General features: G+C 40.3%; 1 protein-coding gene across 4 annotated transcripts in view; it reads left to right on the top strand.

The window, feature by feature from the left end:
- Positions 1 to 19,490, top strand: part of kif26ba (kinesin family member 26Ba) — a 104,646-nt gene that overhangs the window by 37,861 nt on the left and 47,295 nt on the right. For all 4 annotated transcript variants that reach the window (XM_085369874.1, XM_085369947.1, XM_085370006.1 and 1 more), the window contains exon 4: positions 13,137 to 13,318. In XM_085369874.1, the coding sequence (XP_085226000.1) occupies positions 13,137 to 13,318 (182 nt within the window). The remainder of the gene's footprint in view (positions 1 to 13,136; positions 13,319 to 19,490) is intronic.

Consider the following 19,490-nt stretch of genomic DNA (forward strand, 5'->3'; position numbering starts at 1 on the left):
AAAAATGTTATGACTGGGATGTAGATACTGTTAAAAATGTACTTTTTTATAGAGATTTTTGCTGTCAGGGCTTAATATGCTCTAAAAGGACATTTTTCAGCTGTGACACATGCCTCCTGAGTGGGATACATGCATGCTAAGGAGAGAAGGAGAGATAGGAACCAAACACACTGAGTGATGTTAAAAGAAATTCAATTACTTTAAAATCCTTACCACTCAGTTTCTGGAATATTTGTTGATCATATCTCAGTCTGACCCGAGCACAGAGACCCTATTCACACTTGGTTTTGAGATGCGTCCTAGCTGATATGATTACATCCATGTTTATCGTGTGTCTCTATCGAGGCTACTTCTGTTTAGATTTTCTCACTGTCTGCAGCTCAAAGAACCCAGCTCACACATATTTTATCTGACGTTGGTTCGAGTGATTTGGCCTCACAGCATCTCATGGTGGATTTACATTTATGTTTTGCACTTTTGGTCTGATCACCAGCCGAGTTTAAACGTAAAGTATATTAGAAATTCAGTTTGCAGTCCAGTTTGTAGACAGATGACAACATTATACTTTATGTTTTTCAAAGCATTGCCATTCCCAAACAAAGAGATTGTAAATAAGAAGAATATTTATTTATTTAGTCCATATTTGCAAAGACAAACGGTAGCTGTAAACAAACCACGGCAGACCCGATGACAAGTTCATGCTTTTCAGCATCTTTATTGACTCGCTTTCATCAACGGTTGTCGTTTCCACATGGCTGGAGCTTTTCAGCCACCAGCCGAACACACAAACACCAACAACAACAATCATGACAGGAGTTAGCCCACACTTTAAGCAGGCGAGGCGTGGTTGCCGATGCCACTCAGGTGCGTCCGTCTCCCCTGCAGTGGCACCACAGACCACACCCCGCCACAGTAGCAAATTTCTTTATGTGTTTATTTCTACTCAAATATTAGAATGCTAGTTTCTGATGGTTGTGTCTTCTAAAATTGCAAAAACACGTTGTGCAATTAGTTTTTTGCATGCCAAAAAAACACTCTTACTAAGGAGACAAGAGGGAAGCAAAACATGTTGATATCAAGCATTAAGTTAGCACCAAGCAAGATTCAAGATTCAAGTGGAAAATAGAGATAAAAGAAAATGTTTTAGGAGGATACAGGAAGGGAAGAAGCACAACTTCACAAAAAAAGGAGGATGGTAGGAGGGAGAAATCGCCTTAGGTGAACAGTGGTCTAGAGGTGTGTGGAGAGAGGCAGTGGTGCTGAGACTCCAGGGGAAATCCAGAGGTGTGTGTGTGTGTGTGCATGTGTGTGTTAACATGAACGTGTTATACAGATGTAATAATTCATACAGTGATAATTAGGACTCCGGGGACTCTATGTCATACACCCCCAGTCCCTCTTCACTCTTTCATTCTCATTCATTTTCTTTCACACGTACTCTCCCCTTACTTCGCCCCTATTATCTCTCCTGCCGTTCTCACACTTTGTCTGCTTCATATCATTTCATCCGCTCTTCTATCTTGCTGTTATCCCATCTGCTTTTACATTTTTTTATTCAACCCACGACTAGAATCAGATACAGAGAGATGGAGTTATAGATGGAAATGACTTTGTACACTCTCTTGAATTGTTTCGTTATCATGTTCTACCGGTCAGAATAAATTAGGTTTGCAGGCTTTTATGTATTCTGGTATGTCTTTGTGGGAATTACAGTCAAAGAGTTCAGATTTGAAAGAGCATTTCTCTTTTGCTAAATTTCATTTTCTCAGAAAATAAAAAGGCGTTCATTTTTTTTTAGGTTATGAGGTTTAGGTTTGTCTGTCTGTTAGCAGGATTGTGCAGAAAGTTATGCATGAAGATTCCAGCACATGTGGGGGCTTGGCTCAACCTAGAAGTCCGTCCTGCCATCTATTCTCTTCTGCTCATCCTTATCAGGGTGGGCTGGAGCCTATCGCAGCTGTATTAGGGCGAGAGGCGGGGTAAACCCTGGACAGGTCGCCAGTCTATCGCAGGGTCAAAGAAGAAGTCATTAATGTTTTTGAGTTGATCTGGATAACGATCCAGGAGTCTTTGGAAGAATTCTTCACTATTGTGAGACTGAAAAAAAAATCAGATATTTCACATCATATGTACATTTATACACCATCTTTATGTTCAATAAACTGTTGAAACATGGTGTTCAGGGCAGTTTGCATCACTTTTTTCATCCGCTACTTCAATTTTACACATCATTTCATAGTTTCATCGTTTCATGTAGCTTTTTTGACCGTGCTCCACTTAAAAAAATGTTCTTTGATTTCAACTTAGCCAGCATGAAAGCAGGAAGGTGTTTTGCTTTTTATGTGCCTGCGTCACATTTGTTGTTTCCCCATTCATGTGTATGCACATCTCAGTCCTTTGAAAGCTGCCTGAACAAAGGAAATTCTAGAAACTGTTCACAAACGTTCACTTCGACTCAACCATGAACAGATTAGATTTTGGTGGTCAGAGATAAAGATCCCTGTAATGTTATAAAAACATTTTGGTTCAGATGCACATTTTATTTTACCACTTCATAGTGATATCATAAAATTCAGGAAAGAAAATGTGGACATTGCTTAAGATAATAACGTACTTGACAATGGGTCAGATGCTAAATTGGTAATGCTAATCCTGGGTGTCCAAAATTTAAATCCTTTAAAAGTGTTTACCACATCCATTCCCTTCAGGCTACTTTTTGTCTGTTTTGTAATTTGCATTTAGATACACTTTTGAGTATATTTGTGTGTGAGTGTGCCTTGTTGTGTGTGCAAAGGGTTTGGGCTATAAGAGTGTGTCAGCCAGCATGCATACTTGCACATCATTGTGTGCAAACGGCGTATTTTGAAGCTCTGTGTAGATGTGTAGGAACTTCTTTACATGATCTCATTCTGTATTCTGTATATGAATTAGTATGTGCGCTGGGAATTGTAAAATCCTAGTGAGCCTTTGTGTTTCTGGCGAGGCGTCTGCAGTAATGGTGCTTCAGTAGGAAAGGAGAAACGCGATAATAAATCACCCTCATTTAGACTAACGCCTGCCAGAGAAGGTGATGGGGGGAGGAGCTGAATGGAGACATAATCAAGAAAATGAAAATTGGGAATAAAGATGAAGAAATGAAGAGACTAGATTTAAAGAGCAGAATGATGAAGAGAAGGTTTAAAGCAGGACACAAGCGATAATAAGCCGTCGCACGTGACATTTTAACATCACTATGTTTAAACAAACTTAATTCTGGGACATAAGGGTTTGCAGGGAGACAAACTCTGCATTTCTTCTTTGCCTGAGAATTTGATCTGCTTTGCTGCTTGCACCACAAAACAGAGCCATAGCTTCATGTTTTAGCATCAGTGGAGCTTTCATTGGGTCTTACAATAGGAGATGATTGAATGCAGGCCAAATGAGAATTCTCCTCCAACATGCTCGCGCTCTTCAGCAAAGTGAGGGAGACAACAAATTGTTAGGTGTGGCTGTGTGCAGGCAGGAATAGGACCCAAGGTGCAGACTCCGGAGACAGACGTGAACTCAAAAAGGCTTTACTTTGGTACTCAAAAATATAACATAACTGAAAAAAACTCAAAACAAACTTAAACTGGAGGAATGACAGAACACACAGCTAGGAAAACGGTAGATCGCGACACGGACACAGAGAAACACAGGGCTTAAATACACAGAGGGGGCAATCAGGGAATGGGTAACAGGAGGGAAACACAGCTGGGGCAAATCAGAACTGACGAGACCAAAGAAGCATAAACTGAACACACTGAGAAAAGACAGAGACCTTCAAAGTAAAACAGGAAACACATAACACAGACTGAACAAAGACACGGACTCACATGCAGGCACTACAAAGGGAACAGAGACGTGGGAACAGGGCAGACACAAACACTGACTGAACACGGGGATATAGGAACTTAAGATACACATAGACGCGAACTAGACAAGGGGATGCAGGTGATAGGGGAGACAGAGCAACTAAAGACGACAGAGACATAAGCCATAAGACGGAACTCAAAGAAACCAAAAACTAGGAAGTATAAATAATATCAAAAACTCAAAAACCCTGGGTCGACGACCCAGGCATCCTAACACAAATACGTACACCGACAGCAGGGAATGTAAAGCATTTCTGTGCTCAAATGCTGCAGCAGGAATCGGTGGGATTTATGAGAATCGTGTGTCCCATTGTTCAGAAACATTACTCACAACAGCGCATTAAAGTGAATTATTGGTTTAATTCATTTTAATTATTAAAATCTCCAGTAAAGTCTATAGTCAGGGGTTGCACAACAAGAGATGAATTGAGAGAGGGAGGGAGCGGTTGTAGGTAGACAGAGAAAAGAAGCCGCCTGTCTGCCGGCATAGCTGACATAAAATTCTTGCTGGGTCAGCAGTCTAAGAGGTGACTGCTGCCACGTTTTATATTTATTAGGATTGTTTTTCAGTTCCATGGGAAGTCCAGGACAAAAGGAGAAACGAATTCAGTGAAAACAAGTGGAATTTCTTTACTAGGCTGTAATGATGCCTGGGTTATGGAGCCATGGTTTTGAATTTTCTGTGAGTTCATAGTTCATTTTGCTTTGAGTATGTTTTATGATTTCTTTTTTCTTTGTTGAGTCTCCAGTTCTTAGTTCTTCCCTCTGTTCATTCCTGTCCCTCCATCAGTCTTGTCTCTGTTTCTTAGTTCAGTTGTGGCTTACTTCATGTTTTATTTTGGTAGCTGTTGGATTTTTATCTCACTTTACTTCCTTTGTCATTTTCTTAGGTTTAGCTGCATCCTTTTACCACAGGCTTTTTCACCATCCCTAATTACCTCTTGTATAGCAATGTATATTTATATATCCCCAATCAGAGTGTCTGTGTCCCTTGCATTTGTTTTGCTATTTAAAGCTGTTGAATTTTGTTATGTTTGGGTTATTTTCATAGACTTTGTCTCCTGACTCAAAAGGTCAGATTTTACATTACACTGTTTTGTCTGCGCGCCCTGCATTTGGGTCATGCACATAGATGGCAACAACAGACATTTTCACATGGACAGATAATGTTATATTCTTGATTAACACACTTTTTATTTAGCCAAGTTCAGTCTTGTAGACTTGCTCTGCGCTGGTAGACTCACTAACTTTTTAAGTGCACTGACTGTATGTCATAAGTTACAGGCTGAGGACTCAGTGCGGACTTGAGAGACAAATGGAATAAACTGAAAACACGCCTTTAGTTGGGAGATAAAGTAAAACAAAATAACAGAGCCCATTCAAAATCCACCCTAAGGGAAGAAATCCAAAATGCTACACAAAAGGCCAGAAGAGTATACTACAAATGAAGTTCAGACTACCTAGGCTTTCTTCGCTGTAGCTATCAACAGAACCTAAAACTCTGTTTGGAGATGGATCTCACAAAGGTGGTCTACAGAAGTGGGCTCTGTCAGGCTCTGTGTGCAGACACATAAAAATTGTGGGTTTTGTGGATCAAAATGATGGAATGATCCCTGCGAGTGCCACCAGTCAGTTTCTACAAGAAAATCATAAAACCTAAAGAGAGAAAAGCTTCAATAAAAATCACAATTTTAAAATCTTGAATAACAAAAGGACATAAAAGTTGGGGCAATTACACTAACTTTTTCAGTTTGATAATTTTTTAACTTTGATGGATCTCTATTGTTGTAAGGGAAAAAGGTGACCAGTAACATATAATGGTCTAAAGGTCTTTATTTATTTATGTTTTTTATAAGCTGCTCAGTGTCTGAAGTAAATGTCTGAGCCTCTAAATTAAAAGCAGAGTTCAGTGACATGTGGTCCTTTAATTAGTTTGTAGACAGAGCTTCTCATTCTGTGACAAACCAAACTGTCTATAAAAATCACGTCCATATCAAAGGCTCACTTTAGCTTTGCAGGCTTGCTATGGGAGTGTTTTGGTAGAATGAATCTGTGTGTCTCACTCCTCTCTCTAGCATGAAAACGCTAATCCAACATTACCTCTGCCCTCGTGCTGTCCTTCAAGCAGCTAATTGAAAACAGGTTTATACAGTGTGGTGTGTGCGCCTCTGTGTGCGCTTCTGTGTGATTCCAACAGTGGTTAGATTAGCTTTTCTAATTTACCGTGAATCTGTTGCGCCTATTGTGTATGGATTGTTTCCGTTTATCTGAGAGAAACAGGATGTCAAATAAAGAACACGCTTGCAATCATATTGTTTTGTATAAAATATGTTTTTATTGCCAGACTATAATAATAGTTGGTCTACGCATTAGAGAAGTTTGTGAACTGAAGGTTTGACCTACTGTGTAAATCTGGATGGTAGGAGTGGGCAATAGAGCCTCAAAATGATATCATAACATTTCAAGAAAATTTCCAATAACATATATGAAGATATTACAAAAAAAGTTGCCAACAGTAGAAGAAGCATTACAATATAGTAGTGACAGAACATAAGTCAAATGTAAGCACAAAGTAGCCTAGGGAATGTTATCCCAGGGACTTTTAAATGAAATTATACAATAACTACAGTGGCCTTGAGAGGCCAAATGGACTGCAACTTAAGAAAACACCAACAATAAGAAAAACGCTGCAAAAGCACACAAAACACAACGGAAATAGGAAAAACGAAAACAGAAATAGGAAAAAACACAAAGGAAGTGTTTCTGGGGAGACAATAACCCGACGGACCAGTTGGAGAAACCCAAAACATGGTAGGCGTCTTTTTTTTTATGATTCATATAATACTGATGACAGATATTTAGGCTAATAGTTAAGCTAACACACTTACCTCTCATCTTTTCTTTCCTCACAAAACACAAAATAGATCCTCCACTTCTTTTAAGTGTCTCCCAGCGCAATTCTTGGCATATTTTGGTTCCTGCAATTGGACCGTCGCATTATTGTCTCCCCAGAAACACTTGTGTTTTTGGAAATCTGTTTTTTCCTATTTCCACTGTAATTTTTCCTAATACCGTTGTGTTTTGTGTGCTTTTGCAGCATTTTTTGTTATTGCTGGTTTTTTTCTTAAATTGCAGTCCGTTTGGCCTCTCAGGGCTACCATAAATAACAGCCTAATACTGTTGCCTATAGCTTTTTATTTACAGAACTCATTTTTCGCCATGTAACTGCATCTGTGATTTACATCCACCATATGGAGTGTAACTAGTGAGTGCTCCAGCGATGCTCAGTCATTTTATTTGTTTAATTTTGGGTCGCACATAAGCAGCTGTTCGCATATCAACAGATGAAAGAAGATTGTTGTTGCTACCTTAACAGGAACCATGTTCTTGCACATTTTGCGAAGTATTATGCTTTGTTGGGGGTAACCAAACCACTTCCTTCCTGTTAAAGCGACTCCCTCTTTAGGTATTAATCAGCAGCAGCAGCTGACATGCTGCTCTCACTTTCAGACATTTTTGGGCTTGTGTCGTGTGTCCTTGAGAAGATAAATGCATGGCATTGCTATATGACTGATATCACAATATGACACTTTTATATCGTGTACAGATTTAGGCTGGTATTATCTAGTGTGGTATGATATGGCAAAGTCCTACTGGGTGGAAAGAGAAGAGCCAGCTCTTACCTTTAAATGTCAGAGCTTGATAGAGAGTAAGCACAGCTAATAGTCTTCATATTATATGTTTTCCTGTATAAAATAAACCTACATTGCTCTCAGTTTACTTGCTGTTCTTTTAACTGGTTTTCATTTTCAAGCATACTGGCCTCTAGTATGTAGCCTTGACAGTGTTTCTGTGTTTCTGATTTGATTATGTAATATATCATATAACTAAACAGATCTCATTTTCATCTCCTCTCTCCTTCTCTCACAGTCGCTTTCTATCTCTCATGCATTCTCTGGCCAAATTATTAGGAACACCTACATCAGAGTAGAACAACTCTGGCGTCAAATTTACTACATTAAAAATGTGTTTCCAATATTTTCTTGCCCTTTGACATTAAGGACACTTGAGCCTTTAACCCCCTTGCCTCATTATGGGTGTTAAGGATTCAGGTTTACAAATATATCGATAATTTACTCCCTCTCAACATCCATTTCTGTCATTTCCCTTTATGTATTGCCTACGTTTCATGACTGGGTTTCTGTTTCCTCCAAGCTTACTTTCTTTTCCTTCATAGTTTGACACATAAACTCCTGCTTCTGTAACTCTACCACCTCTGTGAGAAATAAATAAACATCCTTCTCCGTGTGCTCACTTCTTTATTTTTTCGCATTTCCTCCCCCACTTTAATTTTGAACAAGCGGCCTCTTTCTCTCTTCCGCCAAACCACTCAAGTAAGTGCTTAGATGGTTTTACAGATTGTGTTTATTGCACCGATAAGATCAGACAGGACCACACACGCGTGTGGACACACAACACACAATTTCTATTCCCCTTATACAAAACTGAAGGTGCAGATTGTATTTTGGGCGCCTGTAATATGAGAAAGAATAAAATAAGAGAGACTGATGAGTAAGGTAAATGCTGGGGAAATGGTGTTTGTGATGTAATGAAGATGAATTGGTCAGCTGTTATTGTTTTCCGAGAGGGGAGTGAGAGATGTGGATTACTGAAATAATATAGAGGAAAAGTGTAAAAGTTACAGAAGTATAGTGTGCTATTGTATTTTTTTTTAATTTAATAACCTGGAAAATCTAATATCACATTTGTCAAAGTCCCGCATTGACTGATACAGTCATAGGATCAGGCTATTTTGTAAAAACACAGTCAGATGCTGTGTTTTTCATTGATTAGCTGCATTATTTTCACCTCTGGCTGTTGCATTATCCTCAGTCATCTCAATTTGTCCTGCTGTTATCTATTTCCTTTTATCTGCTGCTGTGACCTAATATCCCCACAGGAATCATTAAAGTTTCATTCAATGTAGGATAACCTAATTTATTGTAAAGTATAGAGACAGCAGCTCAGCCTTTGTGTCCTGTGGGGAAATCTGAATGGGACATAATTTACTTTAATGAGTACTTTATCCAAAATGCTATGTAAATGCTTTAGCCAGGTGACCATCAATTTTCTGTATGCGCAGCACTCATGTAGGATTAATATGACAGCTCTCAAATAGTGACTGGCTTAATGACAGAGATAAGGCACCCATTACCACACCACTGCTACAGAGAAACACAGCAAAACTGTTGAAATCTCATGATGATTTTAGCCCTGACGGTAGTTTAATTAGTAGTTAATTAATAGTAAATGTTTGATTAATAATTAGGAGGTAATTCAAATAAATGACACTAACAACGCAAGAGGACGAGTTCAAGAGGTGAAGCTTAGCAGACAGATATCAGCTACAGCTGCCTACATCTGTGCACCTGTCAGTCAAAGCTCAGACTCTGTTACAGCTCTGTCTAGACATGAGGAAGCACAACGGAAAGATATAAAGGAGGGTCCTGCCCCAGCTGCCAGTTCAGAGTGTCAACACGAATTTCAAGTGTAATATTTATTCAGCCATGAACATGTAAAAAGAAAGGTTACAATAACTGAAAGAAATTTACTTGCGATTGCATCAAGTGCAAAATAACTAAAGAAACAGATCCGTCTTCTGAGAAACAGATGAGAAAATTGTGTAAAAGAAAAGGTAGTTCACTGCTTCTGCTTCAGTGGTACAATAAAACTGAATTAGTCTATTTGCACAGATGCAGTCACACACACACACACACACACACACACACACACACACACACACACACACACACACACACACACACACAAAAAAAAAAAATCCCATTACAAACCAATAACAGCACTTGGCAAAGTCTCAGATGTAACACAAGGGAACACACAGTCAGCTACAAAAAAGGTGTGGAGGCTGAGGACAGAAGTATAATGCTGTTGTTAACAGTTGCTGAGACCAGACAGTGAGCTGAACCAAGCAAACCCAAGAGTGTGAGCCAATTAAGAGGAGAGGTTCAGATGGACAACACAAAAATCCTCAGACGTGGAGAGAGCAAACTAGTAGATTATGTGATGCTTAGACCTTAAAATACATGCAGCTGCTACAAAGGGAGGAAATTAGCTACACAGACAATAACCTTTTTTAATACCAGGCTATAAACATATAATTTCCATTGTAAAGTTGGGCATTTTAACAGGAATGTCCAAGGATTGACTCACTTTTATAGCCAGCCTTAGGTGGCAATTTGAGGAAAGGCACTTTCACTGTTACTTTAGCTCTGGAATTTGCTGCTTTTTGGAAATTACATGTTAATGAAAAGGGTAGATTACAAAGAACATCAGTGCAAACAGCTCAGCTATACCACATTTGGTGATAGTCAGGGGCTCTGCTGTGATTAGTGTGAATGGCAGTAAAGTGTAAGTGGTATTGCAACATGACAATATTTTAAAGAAAGGGTCTGCTTTAAAAGTTAAATGGTCACCGTAAAGAACTTTCTTCCTGTTAATGCCAGCATGTCTGGCCAAAACTTACAGGTCACCTGAGCACTAATTTAGTAAAAGAAGAGCAATGCCTAACCCGACCAAAGACACACCACATTTGGTGAGAGGTGAGATTGGGTAAGTTCAAAAGGGACATTTTTATCAGCCTCAGCTATACTTGTGTTTACCCACACTAACATTAACATTAACCTGCTACACATTAGCACTGCCATTGTCAACATGTTTCCATGATTTAGGCTTTTAGATCATAGCACCACTAAACATATTGCACACTCTCAGTAGACTCTCCCTGAGCCAGTATCATAGCTGTGGACTCTTAAATCATATGCAGTGACTGTAGGCTATAAACTGGTGTCTCTATGTCTGTCCAGCCTTGGTGGTCTGAACTGCAGCACCAGCACTCAAAGCTATACATTATTAAACCACCTAGTTTGCATAATAACATTGTGTGGGACAGTGGGTTTTTTTTTACATTGTGTTAGTAGTTTTCCTTATTTTATTCATCAGAATTTATGAGTAGCCAGTACAAAAGCGCAGGTAGTCCTGTAGCTCGCTGGACCTTCATTTCATATGTTCGCAGCTCGTTTAATAATGCAGGAGCACCAAGCCAGGTCAGAGCTTTTGAAGCAGCTGTAAATGTACAAAGGTGTGTGGTATATAAACTATAGAGGCATCTCATTTACAATAGGTAATTTATCAAGGCAGCAGGTGGTGAGCTTGGACCCCAGCAGCCCTCAGCAATAAATATAAACACGTTGGAGCTGATTTAAGCGCACAGGTACACACATATGCAGAGACACGCATGGCAAGAGCACATATAGACATATTCAAAGGGACTTCCATTAACACACACAAAAGCTATAATTCCTTTATTGGAGTGTGTGGTCATGATTTAGGTGCTTTGCTGTCTTGATGTAGGCAGCACATAAAGAACTATAATCAATAATCCATATCTGTGTCATGAATGATTTGCTTTAACACACGCATGCATGCACAAACCCATAAACACATACGGCATAGAGTACATGCAGCTGTAACAAACTCACATTCAAATCAGTTAATTGTGCTATATCAGTTCTTCTTAACGTGTGTGTGTGTGTGTGTGTGTGTGTGAGTGAGAGAGAGAGAGAGAGAGAGAGAGAGAGAGAGAGAAAGAGAGAAATAAAGAGAGACTTATTTTTTGTCTCAAGCAACTACCGTACATCAATTTTTTGTGATGGACATGACAACACTCAGTGCAGAACTGTACTGCTGTAAGGTAGCTTGAAAAGTTTCCACAGATACCATGTGAACCCTGAAACAAAACATTAGATATCTAATATATCTAACTGATTAGATATGGCAGGTTAGCTATGTAAATGTATTTTTTGTAGTTATCAGAAGTAAAAAGCCTTACTGCCACTCCAAGAGGAGTGCTAAAGTAACTATTTTAGCAACCATTCCACCTCAATAAGTGTATTTTCATTTCAGATTCTGTATCTTACACATTACATCAAGTTTGTCTTGTGCACTTGATAAAAACAGTAACTCAGTCAAGAAAGCAAATGTAATTTATTTAGAGCATTATGAGTACAAAGGGCTTTCCCTTTTTATCCACGCTGTCTTTCTTCTGTCTAATAAAAGGCAAATGGTACGAGCGTTGATCTAATAATAAATCACAAATATGGATATAGCTTATGATGGCACAACAACCCTGCAGAGAGAATGCAGCTAGATATGTTAAGATTATTAATAAAAACAGGGAGTAGCGAGGAGAAGAAGGAAGGGTCGATCTGACAAAAGTATACATGAGGTTGAAAGAAAGAAACCAAGGAGAGAGTGTCTTTGTTTCTTTGTTTATGTCTGTTTAGGATGCAGACAACATTCTGCTGCTGGTTCACTTTGATCACTAGAGAGGTTTTCTGTACACACACACACACACACACACACACACACACACACACACACACACACATAGGGGCATGCAATAAGTTATCCTTCAACAGGAAACAAAATGGGTGGGGAAAACCAGACTGTGTTCTCATATCTGACCATCTGGAAAAGACAAGGGTAGAGATAAATAGCAGTCATGTGTGTGTGTGTGTGTGTGTGTGTGTGTGTGTGTGTGTGTGTGTGTGTGTGTGTGTGTGTGTGTGTGTGTGTGTGTGTGTGTGTGTGTGTGTGTGTGTGTGTGCGTGCAGTTTGTTTGTCATGAAGTACATGCACAAAGTTAGCACAATCAAAGTATTCATGAGACAAAGTCTTATCACGTCTGACTGGGTGGGAGAAGCGAGCAGCAAATACTGACTCTGCTGCCAGTCTTTGTTTCTGATTTTCCTTCAGTCGTCTGTTCTTGTTCTCTTTCACTGTGTCTTTGATGGGTTTTTACATTTTCACATTTCAGCCACTGCTGTGAAAATTATTGTTAGCGCTCACTGTTAACACTAATGTTGTTAATTGCACACAATCTTTCCAAATCTCTATGAAATTTTGTCCAGTCTCCACTAAAGTCATAATTTCTGTGTGTGACAGCAACACGTTAATACCAGCCTCGGAGCAGTGCCTCCCAAAAATTGGAAATTGTCTCATTCCTACTGCATAATTTATCATGTAATGAAATGTGAAGTTCCCATCAACAGTGTCTAAGTCTCCAGGCCCTGTGGATATTGTTAATTAATTAGTATTTTTATTTATTATTTAACTCTTGTTGGTTTTGTCAATTATAGTAAAAAAGTCTTTCTCTCTCATCAGATCTCCCAGATGATCTCAGAAGTCTCCAGAGAGGGAATTACCGAAGCTGCCCTGAACCGCTACAACACACACTCGCCCTCACACACAAATTCATCATCACATACAAACTCTCCCTCTCACACTCCAGCTGCAACCACCACAGCAGCGACTGCCACCTCCGCCGCTGCCTCTTTCTTTGCCAGGTAAGATTCACTTTACGCACTGAGTGAAAGCCAAGAAGATCACCTCTCTCATCTGATCCATACACTCCACGAATCATTCCAACAAGCAGGCATTGTAATTAAACGTGATCAGGTGCAGTATTGAATTTCTCTCCAGAGCTGTAAATATATCTGAACATCTGCTGCGTTTGTTCTTTTGTATTTAAATTTGACTAAAGCACGGAAAGCCAGGGAATCTGCATACTCACAGCTAGGGCTGCCACGATTAGTCGACTAGTCACGATTACGTCGACTATCAAAATCGTCGACGACTGATTTAATAGTCGACGCGTCGTTTGAAGCTTTGTAAGATCACAAAAGACGCATGAATAAGTAGTAGTATTTAAGAGTGTAATAACGGACTGAAACAGAAGATGGCAGCACTGCATGTACAAGGATGCCAGATGCCGTTAAACCCCGAAGAAGAAGAAGCTGTGTCCCACAATTCATAGTGTGGCCCAGCGCAGTTCAGAATCAGAATCAGAAACTTTATTGTCATTGTCATGAGAACAACGAAATTAAGAATGGTCCCCGATCATTGCATCATCCCTAGCAATATCAAAATATAAATAAAACAATAAAATTCAATAAATAAAATAGATAGAATACTTAAAATACTAATAAGATATAACAGTAAAACATTCACATACATTCCCACACACATGCTTCAGACCGTGCATAGATTAACACAAGAGTGGCGTGATGGACATTTTTTTGTAGTATTCAGATGTGTTATTGCAGTTGGATAACAGCTGTGTTTGAGTCTATTAGTCCTTGCTCTGATTGCCCTGTACCGTCTGCCTGAGGGCAACAGTTCGAACAGGGAGTGGCCAGGATGTGAGGTGTCTTTTATGATGTTTTGGGCCTTTTTAAAACAGTGGGCGTTGTGTAGAACTTCCAGTGTGGGGAGAGGGCAGCCAGTGATCTTTTGGGCGGTGTTAATGATCCCTTGGAGTGCTTTCCTCTGAGCCCCTGTGCAGCTAGTGTACCAGATGCATATGCAGTAAGTTAGAACACTCTCAATGGTGGCTCTGTAGAAGGACACCAGCAGTCTCTGTGTGATGTTATTCCTCCTGAGAATTCTCAGGAAGTACAGTCTCTGTTGGGCCTTTTTCAGCAGCTCGGAGGTGTTCACACTCCAGGAAAGGTTCTCCTCTATATTGACTCCCAGGAAGCGGAAGCTTGCCACCCTTTCTACACAGTCCCCATTTATGAATAGTGGTTGGATCTCTGCCTTTTTCCTTCTGAAGTCTATTATGAGTTCTTTGGTTTTTGAAGTGTTGAGGAGGAGGTTATTGGCCTTACACCATGACGTCAGCTGCTCCACCTCGTCTCTGTACGTAGACTCGTCTCCCTTGGAAATGAGCCCCACCACTGTGGTGTCATCTGCAAATTTCACAAAGATGTTGCTGTGGTGGCGAGGAGTGCAGTCGTGTGTGTAGAGAGAGTAGAGCAGTGGACTGAGCACACAGCCCTGGGGTGAGCCAGTGCTGAGACTCAGGGCTGAGGATGTGTGATGGCCAACTCTGACTCTCTGTCTACGGCCCGAGAGGAAGCTATTGATCCACATGCAGGTGCTGTATGGAAGCCCCAGGTCTTGTAGCCAGTTGCCAACAATGGCTAGTTAGTTTTAATATTACTCTTATTATTCTTTTTGGGTCACAAAATAAAGTTTAACATATTTTCATGCGATAATGTAGCTGTGTAAACCTCAAATATCTGCTCAGTTTATCAAGACACCACATATTTTCAAAAGCGCTCCGACGTTTTCGGAGACATCTGTTACCCACTAGCTTGATAGTTAGCCGGGGTTCAAGGCTCACTAGAGCCCGTGAGAACACCGGACTCCCTGCAAATCGTTTTCAAAGCCACCGCCGTCTTTCGCTACTCAGGTTAAACACGATATATGAGTCACTTAGATAACGTAGAAATGTTATTGTTTGGCTTTTTTTTGTATTTTATTTATTCCTGAGTAAATCGGTTTGGCTGAGAAATAAAGTTATAGTTTTTACACAGCTGAATAAACGTCAAGCAGACAACTGATTATCAGAAGTGTGAGATGCTCGAGAATATACTCCGGTGTCCTGTTATATTTTAGATAGCAAGGAGCAAACGAGACTGAGTTTATTAAACTCCAACGAAACAATCTGCAGATTTCATTAAACTTTAATAAACTATCATCTTGTCTTTATTTTTAGTTAGCACATACCGTAAACACTTCAAGCTGTAAGCTAATGATATTTATATAAGAGCAGATGCTGCTGGTGCAATAAGCTGTACGTTTTACTTCCAATGGATGCATGATCTCATTAGTCGACTAATCGCAAAAATAATCGGTGACTAGTCGACTATCAAAATAATTGTTTGTGGCAGCCCTACTCACAGCACTACCGATCTCATTTAATCGCACAACCATCACTTTCTTGGGATTCAGTGGCATTTTGTAGAGTAGTAGATTTATTGTTGCACAGAAATGGCAAACTCATTAGTTCATTTATGCAAGTCTCATCATTTAGTTTAGTTTGTTCTGAGTTTAAAGGTCCAGAAATCCCCTCATTCAGGACGTCGCCTCTTTATTCTCAATTGGTTCAATGAAGCAGGAGGAATTAAAATAATGGGCTGACAAATAATCTCATTGTAAGATAAAGGTGATGAGAAAATGGAATACTATTATACAGTATAATGCACAAAAGAGTACTCACTTATCTCTTGGTTGGGTTGTGTGTCTATCAACGATCCAGTCATCAGTCTTCGATGAACTGTGTAATCAAATCTGGAGAAATGCAGAGCAGCACAACATAAATAAGACACGGGTAATATGGGTAAATTATTGATGAAAAAACATGGCAAGCTCAAAATGAACGAGTAAATTATTCATGGGTGACACCGCACCATGAGTGTGTCACAGTGTCTGAAGCATTGCTGACATGTCGTATCTAATGAGCTGCCTTAAATCACATTTTAAATGATACTGATGGTTTTCCTTCTCACTCCCTCACACGCGTCTTCTCCCCTCTAAATCTGCAGATAATGAAATGTGTGTGCCTGTGTTTGATATATAAGTGTCGGGCATCAGTGGTGCAGACATAATGCTGTCTATCTTTCAAAGCACTAGCAACCGGTCGTAAATTGTACTGGAAGACACCCAAACACATGCACGCGCTCCCTTCTTTGACCCCATGAACTGCCGAGTATCAAGGCCATATTACACAAACCCACGCACATCTGGTTGACATTACAAACATAAAGCCAGCTGTCTTTGGTCAATTTATGAGCGTGAACCTTGTAAGTGAAAGAATCCAGTTTGTTTAATGGTTTGCCGGGATGTGTTTGTAGATGTCAGTGTCAGTGGGTCTGTTTTATTTGTGTATTTTGTGTCTGTGAAGGAATTCGGTTTAATTGGCAGAGAAATACCAATGTGCTCACCTGGTGTCACCTCTGATTTTTGACTCTGTGTGTGTTTACCTTCAGTGGATGCAGCCATGCAGTGGTGGTAAATCCTTTGCCTATCTTGGTCTTTACTCTCAGATGTGAACTGCATACAGACACTCTTATCAGACACACAGACACACACACACAGGTATACACGCACACAATTTCCCCCTTGCTCACTGTCTGCACATGGCAAAATCCCTGTGTCCGCTATATCTCCACTCACCTGATCCCCTATCTTCCTTCAGGCTCCTCTTTCTGTCGCCTCTCTTTTTTCTCTCCCTTAATTGCTCTCTTCTTCCTCTATCCCCTTCCTTCCTCTCCTATTGTTCTTTCACAACTCTCCTGTTCTCCCCGTTTTATTAACAGTTTCTCAGTTTCTACATTGACCTTTCCTTTACCTTTGCTAATGTGCATGTGAGTAATATCTTTCATTAGTAGCAATCTGTCTGTGAATATGTCACACTCACGCAGTAGCACTACATCTTCCCTGTGCTGCATTGTCCCCAGAGGGTTGCTGGGCCAGAGGATAGAGACATGCGGTGGTGTGTGCATGCTCTTAGTCACTGGGGGAAGGGAGTTTCTATCAGTGAAGGAATTTTTTACTGCATGCTCCGGGGATTGGATCTTTGGGGATTTTGGCTGGCTGTGTGTGTGTGTGCTGGAGGTAGCCGATTAAATGAATAGGTCCCAGGTGAATTGGTGAATTGGTAGGGCGTTGTTATTTTGGATGGAGGATAGCAGTGAGACTGGGGGGGGGGGGGGGCTGTCTCATTTACATCTCACTATCTCTCTTCTGTATTCTTTAAAAAGAAGTGCTCCATCAAATGATAACTGGGGACCAATTAGACATCACAATGGTAGATTGATGATTAAAATATGAGTATAGTGGTAAACAAATTAACATATCAGCTGTCTCACTTTGGGACCACATTTTATGGTTTCTGTTTTGCTCGTGTGTGTTTTAAACTTTTATTTTGACATATGGAGGAAGAGGCCTATTTGCTCTAAAGTGTCGTCACTAGCCCACATTCTTGCCTTTCATTCCTTCCGTTTAAGGCCCGACAGCTTGCAAACAGTGATTTAACACACCATATTATTAACACACTGAAACGAGGCGTAGTGCTAAAACTCTTTATATGTCCTTCAGGCAAACAAAGACTTGATGAGCTAATGAACTAATAAGCAGTGTATGACCTTGGAAACCTCTATAGACCTTTATGTAAAATGCATTTTTTTCTGTGTAGCAGAAGCTACATATTCTTCATTTCATAGCTGAAGGTGGGCATTTTAACAAAGGAGGCTTTGGTTGCTTGGTTAGGAGACACAATACAGAAGAGCAGCAGACATCATAAATTCATTCATCATCTTTCCATTGACCTATACAAATGAACTGACTTGACTTGTCTTCATGTCTTGACTTGAACACAATGTGTATTGATATTTTATAATGCAGCCTTGCGTGCTAATACAGTCGCCTGGGTTAGTCATCTAAAGCAACAGACAGTGCAGGCAGGGTAGAGTGGGTGGAGCGAGTGTTAGGGTGATTTGTGACAGAACGATAGCAGCAAGGGTGAAAGGGAAGGTTTACAAGATGGTACTGAGACCTGCTTTGATGTATAATTTGGAGATGGAGGCACTAATAAAAAAAACAGGAGGCCAAGCTGGAGGTGGCTGAGCTGAAAATGTTAAGGTTTTTATTGGCAGTGACCAGTATGGACACGATTAGGAGTGAGTATATCAGAGGGAGAGCTCAGGTGGTGAGAGGCAAGGCTGAGATGGTTTGGACATGTGCAGAGGAGGGATGGTGGCTATAATGGGGAAACAATGTTGAACATGGAGCTGCCAGGCAGAAGGACAAGTGGAAAAGCCACAGAGGGTTGGTGTGACAGAGGACAATGATAGACTGATATAGAAGAGGAGAGTCATCTGTGGCAACCCAAAAAGGGAGCAGTCAAAAGAAGAAGAAGAAAAAGATGTGCAAAAAGAAGTGATAATACACTGCAGATTATATGGCAGTGTCTTAATTGAGAGCAAGGAGTGTGTCAGTCGTGGATTGCATGTACGTGTCAATAGATAACGTCGGTAAAGCCAGTCTCCTGTCCCTCTTAGCCAGTGCTCTCACACTTTCGCCATCGCTCTCTGTCTCTCCCTGTATCGTCTTCTACTGACAGTCTGCTAAAAAGAATGTAATTAGCCACTCAACCAACAACACAGTCAGAGGGACAGCAGCCATAAATCAGCTGTGTGTGCATTTCAATTGAAAGTTTTTGTAGTTGTGTGAAAGGAAGGGGGTGAAAAAGGCAAAAGCAGCAGCATGTTATTAGCTGGGCTGTTTGTGACCTGTGCTGCTTTTTAACAAGGGACCTAGAGGATGAGAGGCATGGGTGGCTGAGAGAATCAATACATGTGAGGAAGGCTGAATGGATGGTGGGATGGATGGGTGGCTATATAGAGGGCAGAGAATAAGACAGCAAAGCATGAAGGATAAAAAATAATGAGAGAGGAATAAAATAAAGGGTAAGGTATAGGGAATGGTTTAGAGCGAGCGGGATTGAAGTAATAGGAGGGAAGCGAAAGCCGGAGAAGAGTGGAGGAATTAAGGTAATGGAAAAGAGGATGAAGGGATGTAACAGCTGATGGATGGAAAACAAGTGCCCTTCACTTTAGGGTTAGATCGAAATAGATCCACTTAGACAAATCCCAGGCCACTTGTCATTAA

This window comes from Diplotaxodon limnothrissa, linkage group LG1, assembly GCF_057381915.1.
Source record: "Diplotaxodon limnothrissa isolate DT_005_m linkage group LG1, D_limnothrissa_male_GT1.1, whole genome shotgun sequence".
Taxonomy (NCBI): domain Eukaryota; kingdom Metazoa; phylum Chordata; class Actinopteri; order Cichliformes; family Cichlidae; genus Diplotaxodon; species Diplotaxodon limnothrissa.